Genomic DNA, 6,000 nt, shown 5'->3' with positions numbered 1-6,000 from the left:
ACGCAGGAGTCAAGCGCAGAGGGCGGGGAAGGGACCTGCTGCCGTTGCGGTCGCCTAGCCGCTCCCGGAGCGCGTGGCGTCTCTCCGGGCCCGACCGGCCCGCTCCATGCCGCTCCGTTGCGGAAGTGTAGCGGGGGAGGCGGCGGCGGCACGGAGCGCGGGAGGCCGGGGCCCGGCCCCCTGCAGCACTAGGCTCCGGGAGCCGCGCGGCGCGCCCCAGCGGCCCGGCTGCCTGTGCGCCCGGCGCCCGCCGCAGCCTGCATGCCCCGCGCTGCGCCTCGTCGGGCCCCCGCCGCCGCCTCCTGCTCGCACCGCTGCTGCCGGGCGCCGGAGTAATATGCTCACTCGAGTGAAATCTGCCGTGGCCAATTTCATGGGCGGCATCATGGCTGGCAGCTCAGGCTCCGAGCACAGCGGCGGCGGCTGTGGAGGCTCGGACCTGCCCCTGCGCTTCCCCTACGGGCGGCCGGAGTTCCTGGGGCTGTCTCAGGACGAGGTGGAGTGCAGCGCCGACCACATCGCCCGCCCCATCCTCATCCTCAAGGAGACCCGGCGGCTGCCCTGGGCCACTGGCTACGCAGAGTGAGTGTAGCGACACCGGCGGCGCCCCTGCTCTCCTCGCGGCCCTTCCCCGCACGGTTCCAGCCCTCCTCTCTCCTTCTTCCTCGGCCCCAGGGCCCTCCAGGGACTGCCGGCGTTCAGGCCTCGGCGGGGACCTCTTTACTTACACTGGCCGTTCCTCTCTTTTCCCTCTCCCCCTTCCCCCATCCCCAAGGACGCAGCGTCTCCAGCCTGGGTATGGGTGGTAGATGGTGGGTGGCAGTGCTGGACCGTGGGAAAGCTAAGGTTGGACGGGTCCGTGAGTCCGGGGGCTGTGACACTTGGAAGAAAGTGCGTAGAACAGCTCTGCTGAAGTTTGAAGCACAGTAGGCAAATCTGGTATCAGCGCCCACCCTCCCAAAAATCTTTGCGCCTCCGCATGAAGTTTGTGGGGTAGAGTCGGGAGGAGCTGTCGCTGCGCTTGGGGAGTGGGGGTGGTGGTGGTGGCGCGCGTTGGTGTGCGAGGTTGCACATTTCATAAGGGCTCAGTTTCTCTGACTTAGCCTAGGAGCTTGCTCCCTTCTCCCTTACCAGGTAGTAAAACCCTGAGCTTTCGGTAAGTGCCAGTACTATTTCCCCCAATCCACGGGGAGGGGGAAACTTATTTCGGCTGTCTAAGGATAGCATTTTGGTAATCAGCTTTGGCGATTAAGCGAACGTTTGAGTGATTTACTATTTCAAGAACTGATTCAGTTAGGTTGACGACCCGGAGTGGAACGGGGAAAGGAGGATTTTAATGGCCTTCCCCCACCCCCAGCTACTCCTCCATTGACTATTAATGACCATCTTATGAATGGTAGGATAAGTAATGTTTTTCACCCTACTCAGCGTTATGAAACTGGGAAATTCGGAGAGTGGAATTTAGAAGACCAGAGAGCCGGGCTTAACAATGACCCTGTGGGTGCACAAGTGCATGCAAAACCCGGGTGCCTGGCACACCTGGCCCTTTTCCTTTAACTCCATCCGCTCTATAATCTTGGCCCTCCCCGATCCGCGAACAGCACCGCTCGCTGATTGGTTCGCCCAGGAACCAATCAGCTCTCCCGACGCCTGGGCGCTTTGATGCTGACCCTTTTCTGGTGGCCCGGATACCCCCGGGCAGGCATGGTTCCCGAAGCTCCGGGTTCCGGTGCGAGAGAGGGCAGGGAAGACGCCCTAACTAGAATCTCGAATTCCTTTTTCCTTCCCTTTCATCAGATGGCCTTTTCTCCATGGGTTTTAATAGAAAACGTGAATAAATGGGGTAGGCGACGGGAATGTGAAAAATGGTGAGAAAACAAGTGAGAACGCAGGATGCTAAAACAATGAAAATTAACACACAATAAAGGAGAAGTATGGTAGAGAACATCGTATGGGGAGAGGTATAAGATAGCATTTAACTTCCAGGAGAAAGCCAAGGCAAAAATGAACACCTGTGTAAGGAAAAAGTGTCTGCCCAAACACACCAAACACTGTTTTTTGAATGAAATTTAAAATTTTATTTTATTTTATTTTTGTTTAAAAGCCCATTTAGAGGTATTGCAAGCAAAACAGCTTGGAGGCATACTCCACTTCGTCCTACAATTGTGCAGGTGGGGGCCCTTGTGCCTACCAAAAAACCCAAACTACCTGGCTAGTTGTCACTCCAGTGGGTTTCCCAGGGCAGGGGCACCTGTCTGAGACACAGAATGACGAGCAAATGGTGAGAAAGTTCTGCGAAGTAGGAAGGAAGATGTTAAAACACATGTGAAAGCTACTTGGTCGCAATAAAAGGAGAGCCTCAAACAGGAAGAAAAGGAAAGGGGAATAAAACAACAGGTTTCAGAATGTTTGGATCCTATGGCAGGTACATGATGTGGCAAGGACTATAAAGAGTATCAGGGAATCTGAAATGAGACCTATAGCCGGAATTGATGGGACTTAGGGGCTCTGCCCCCTCTTAGGTGGGCCTCCCATTTCCTTATCTCTAAGAAGTTCACCTTTTCCTAGACCCCGAAGTGAGAAGTGTTCAAATTGAAGGTTACAAAGGCAACTGTAAAATGTTTGATTTTAAAAATAGGTTATAAAAGTAATACATGATGTGGGAAACAAAGGCAAAAGAAAAAATTAAATTTCCTTGCTGCTTACGGCCCATTGACAAGTCCTTGAAACAGGCAGAGTGACTTCCTCTAGAAACTCAACTGCCTCGATGTTGTCACTTTCCTAAGGGCAAGGGATGATCTTAGGCCAACCCCCCAGGACCTGTAAGTCTACTTTAACATATAAAAATTCCCTTGGAAGTTTCTTTATCTCTACTCTCCAAGATACATGTTAGCAGTCATCCCCCAAGCATATGGCCCACTGATACACATCCGAAGGGTCTCATGACTAAGGTTTTATTAGACACTAATAAATGACCTTTATCTAACAATTGCTAGCCCCCCTCAAGCTCCTGGAGACCTGTTTCCAAAATTCCTTAGAGATTTATGCTATCCCTAACCCCTCCCAACTTGAAAGTACATAATCTCCAATCCTCACAACCCCAATGCAGCCCTTATGGCCCATGGGTCCTGTCCCTGCGCTTTAATAAAACCACCTTTTTGTCTCAAGAATTCTTTATTGGCCATCAGCTTTGGACCCCAACATTGCCTATATCAGTACATACTGGTGAACTCAAGCAAAGACCCATACATATACAAATGTAGGCACCCCCCCCCCACACACACACACATTCCCTAGGGGGTAATGACCATAATCTAGTGTTTGGTGTGTGTGCCTTTCTAGATTTATTTAGATGCACTCATAAATATATGTGATATGTTTTTTTTTCTTTCCAAGATAGACTCATACTAAGTATGTTATTCTATAGAATTTTCAGAAAAACACTGTGTCATGGACTTTATTCCAAGTCAGTACATACGGAATTGCCTCATTCTTTTAAAATATATACATAGTACTAATAATAGCTAACAAAGTTGGTGGTTACTGTTTAGTGCTTTCACTCTGTCCAGATTTGTATCCTATCATTTGATTCTCACAACAACCCTTTAAAGTAGGCAGTAACATTTGCGTTTTCTATAAAATAGAAATTATATATATATATATTAGGATACAGAGGCATTGGGTGGTTACACAACTTTCCCAGAGTCCTACCACCTTAGCAGAGCCTGTATTTGAACCGAAGCATGATTCCAGAACCCACACCACCAAACTGCCTCCTTACGCTGTACTGAACTCTGTTGCATTCATCTGTACCCAGGATTAACCACCAATGTTATCTTGCCACAACCCTCTGTCAGAAGTACTGTACTGCTTCCTCAAACCTTGCACTATACTTACTCTTCCTGCAAAAACACATCCTGAATGGTCAAAATGGCTGAAATAGGGAAGGGAAGAGAAAGACCTGTAGGGCTAGGATCAGAGGCTGCAACCAGTAATTCTGCCCTTTGCTACATTATCTCCTGGAAGGAGGAATTACCTTTGTTTTAGCAGGTACCCAAGAGGGGTAGAATTGGTAGGAAGATTGCTCAGATAATGGGGATAAGGGAATGCTAGTGAGTCAAGACCTGAATCAGAAGCGGTTTGCTTACCTTTCCAGAAAGTAAGCTACTTTTCCCTTCCCAGAGGAAGAATTGGCATCACTCTGTGAATAAGGAGTTAGAGGAGAGTTGAACTCTAGCGCTAACCTTTTGGATAGCAGAAAAATTAAGGAGAGATGTTCTATTTTTTTAGCCACTTCTTGTTAATCCTTTTCAAGAAGAGATTCTTTATAGGTTATAGACCTAGAGAATTAGCTTAAGCAATCCTTGTAAGACTCGAGGATCCAGAAATTGAAGACCCTCACTTATTAATTCGGTATTTATTGGCGTTGTGCTGAGTGGAATTTCCTGGCTACTCAAAAAGCTTTCTTTTGTGGCTCAAGAGTTCCAGGGCTAAATGTTACGTCCTAAGGCCGTGTGAAGCATTACAGTTACAGGTAACATCCACAGAGCTAAAATATATATATTTTTTAAATCTCCATTAGCAAGTTTTATTTTTTAATTTGGCTTTGAAATTACGGATTGAGACTGTTAGAACTGCTCGGAGACAGGCCATGGAAAACAGCAGCCTGAACCAGAGACCCCACAAGGCAGTTACTTCCTTTCTCTCTCCACAACTTTAAATACCCGCCAAGTGATCCCTGTGCTTCAAGGACCTGAAAGTTGGTTCAGTTTTTAATAGGTTGGGAGCCCATTTGACTTCCTCTTGCCCAGTTTGTCCAACCTTTCTCTCGTCAGTGGTCAGCTGGACTTAGAGTTACAAGTGGATATGGAATTGGTGCCCGAAACTCTGAAAAGACCAGAGAGCATGTAATTGCATGGAAACAGCACATTCACAGCTTTGTCAGTGATAAATTTTTACTTGTGCAGAAAGAAAGAATTCTATCAGAATTTTACTTAGGTTATAGCTATAACTGTACAATTTTTTTTTGTTCTAGTACTTTTATAAAAGTGACTCAGACATGGGTACAAAAAAAAAAGCTACTTTTAAGTTCTTTGTGTCTCACAAAGTTCAAAATTGTGTTGCAATAACCTTGCTTAAATCCAGCAAATAGCCCACAGTTATTTAGATTTGTTTTGGAATCTGTAGGCTGTTCTGCCTTCCCAGCTGTTGGCATTAATTAACAATTACCAATAAATCACGTTGGTTGGCTGTGCAGTTGTGATGACAGAGAAACCACTATTTCTCTCTTGACCCAAAGCTCAGAAATCCCCTGGTCTTTCATTTTCCCTTCTGACGTCCTCTAGCACACCCACTCCTCTTACACCTCTTAGCAGAGCTCCTGCCTGAGAACTTCCCGTTTAACTTTGGCAACGGAAGAATCTCGAGGTTCTCCACTTCTTCTTGCATAAAGATAAAAAGAAATGGACTGTGGAGGGGGGTGTCGGATTTCACAAAACTCTCCGTAGCACTTATTTGCAGATGAGTTAAAATTTCGAAATAGCCTAAAACATTTCACCTACCTTTCTGGTAGCCTGCAAAAGGTATTAATTTCCTATTTTAAACCAGGCAGTTAAACTCTCCTCCCTTTTCAGATTTCTTTTTTATTTTAACTTTTTAAGTTTAAATTCAATTAGTTAATATAGTATCATTAGTTTCAGAGGTAGAGTTCAGTAATTCATCATTTGCATATAACACCCAGTGCTCATTACATCACGTGTCCTCTGTAATGCCTATCGCCCAGTGACCCCATCCCCCCACCCTCCCTTTTTCAGATTTAATATCATAAAGAAGTCTTCCCCTCCAGGATGGAGTTTCTGGGCTGTCCCTTAGGAAACTGGATCAGCTTCCTTCAAAGACTAGTGATGCTCTGGCCGAGCGTTTAACCATTCTGAGCGGTTAACCATTCTGAGCGGTTGTGTAGCTGATAAATTAAAACTGATGGCATATTAGAATTGTTTT

The 6,000-nt window shown here is 46.8% G+C and overlaps 1 protein-coding gene across 2 annotated transcripts in view; it reads left to right on the top strand.

Moving 5' to 3' along the window:
* The first annotated feature begins 283 nt into the window (after window positions 1–283).
* The window catches only part of PPM1H (protein phosphatase, Mg2+/Mn2+ dependent 1H), a 238,941-nt gene continuing 233,224 nt past the window's right edge, over window positions 284–6,000 (top strand). Inside the window, exon 1 of one of the 2 annotated variants that reach the window (XM_040637215.1) lies at window positions 284–582. In XM_040637215.1, the coding sequence (XP_040493149.1) occupies window positions 338–582 (245 nt within the window). In that variant the 5' untranslated portion in view covers window positions 284–337. The remainder of the gene's footprint in view (window positions 583–6,000) is intronic. The other variant, XM_040637216.1, reaches the window with a different exon arrangement.

Source organism: Ursus maritimus, unplaced genomic scaffold (assembly GCF_017311325.1).
Source record: "Ursus maritimus isolate PB19 unplaced genomic scaffold, ASM1731132v1 scaffold_21, whole genome shotgun sequence".
Classification (NCBI taxonomy): Eukaryota; Metazoa; Chordata; class Mammalia; order Carnivora; family Ursidae; genus Ursus; species Ursus maritimus.
Note: the sequence above shows the minus strand (reverse complement) of the source record. Positions and strands in the feature narration are given on the sequence as shown.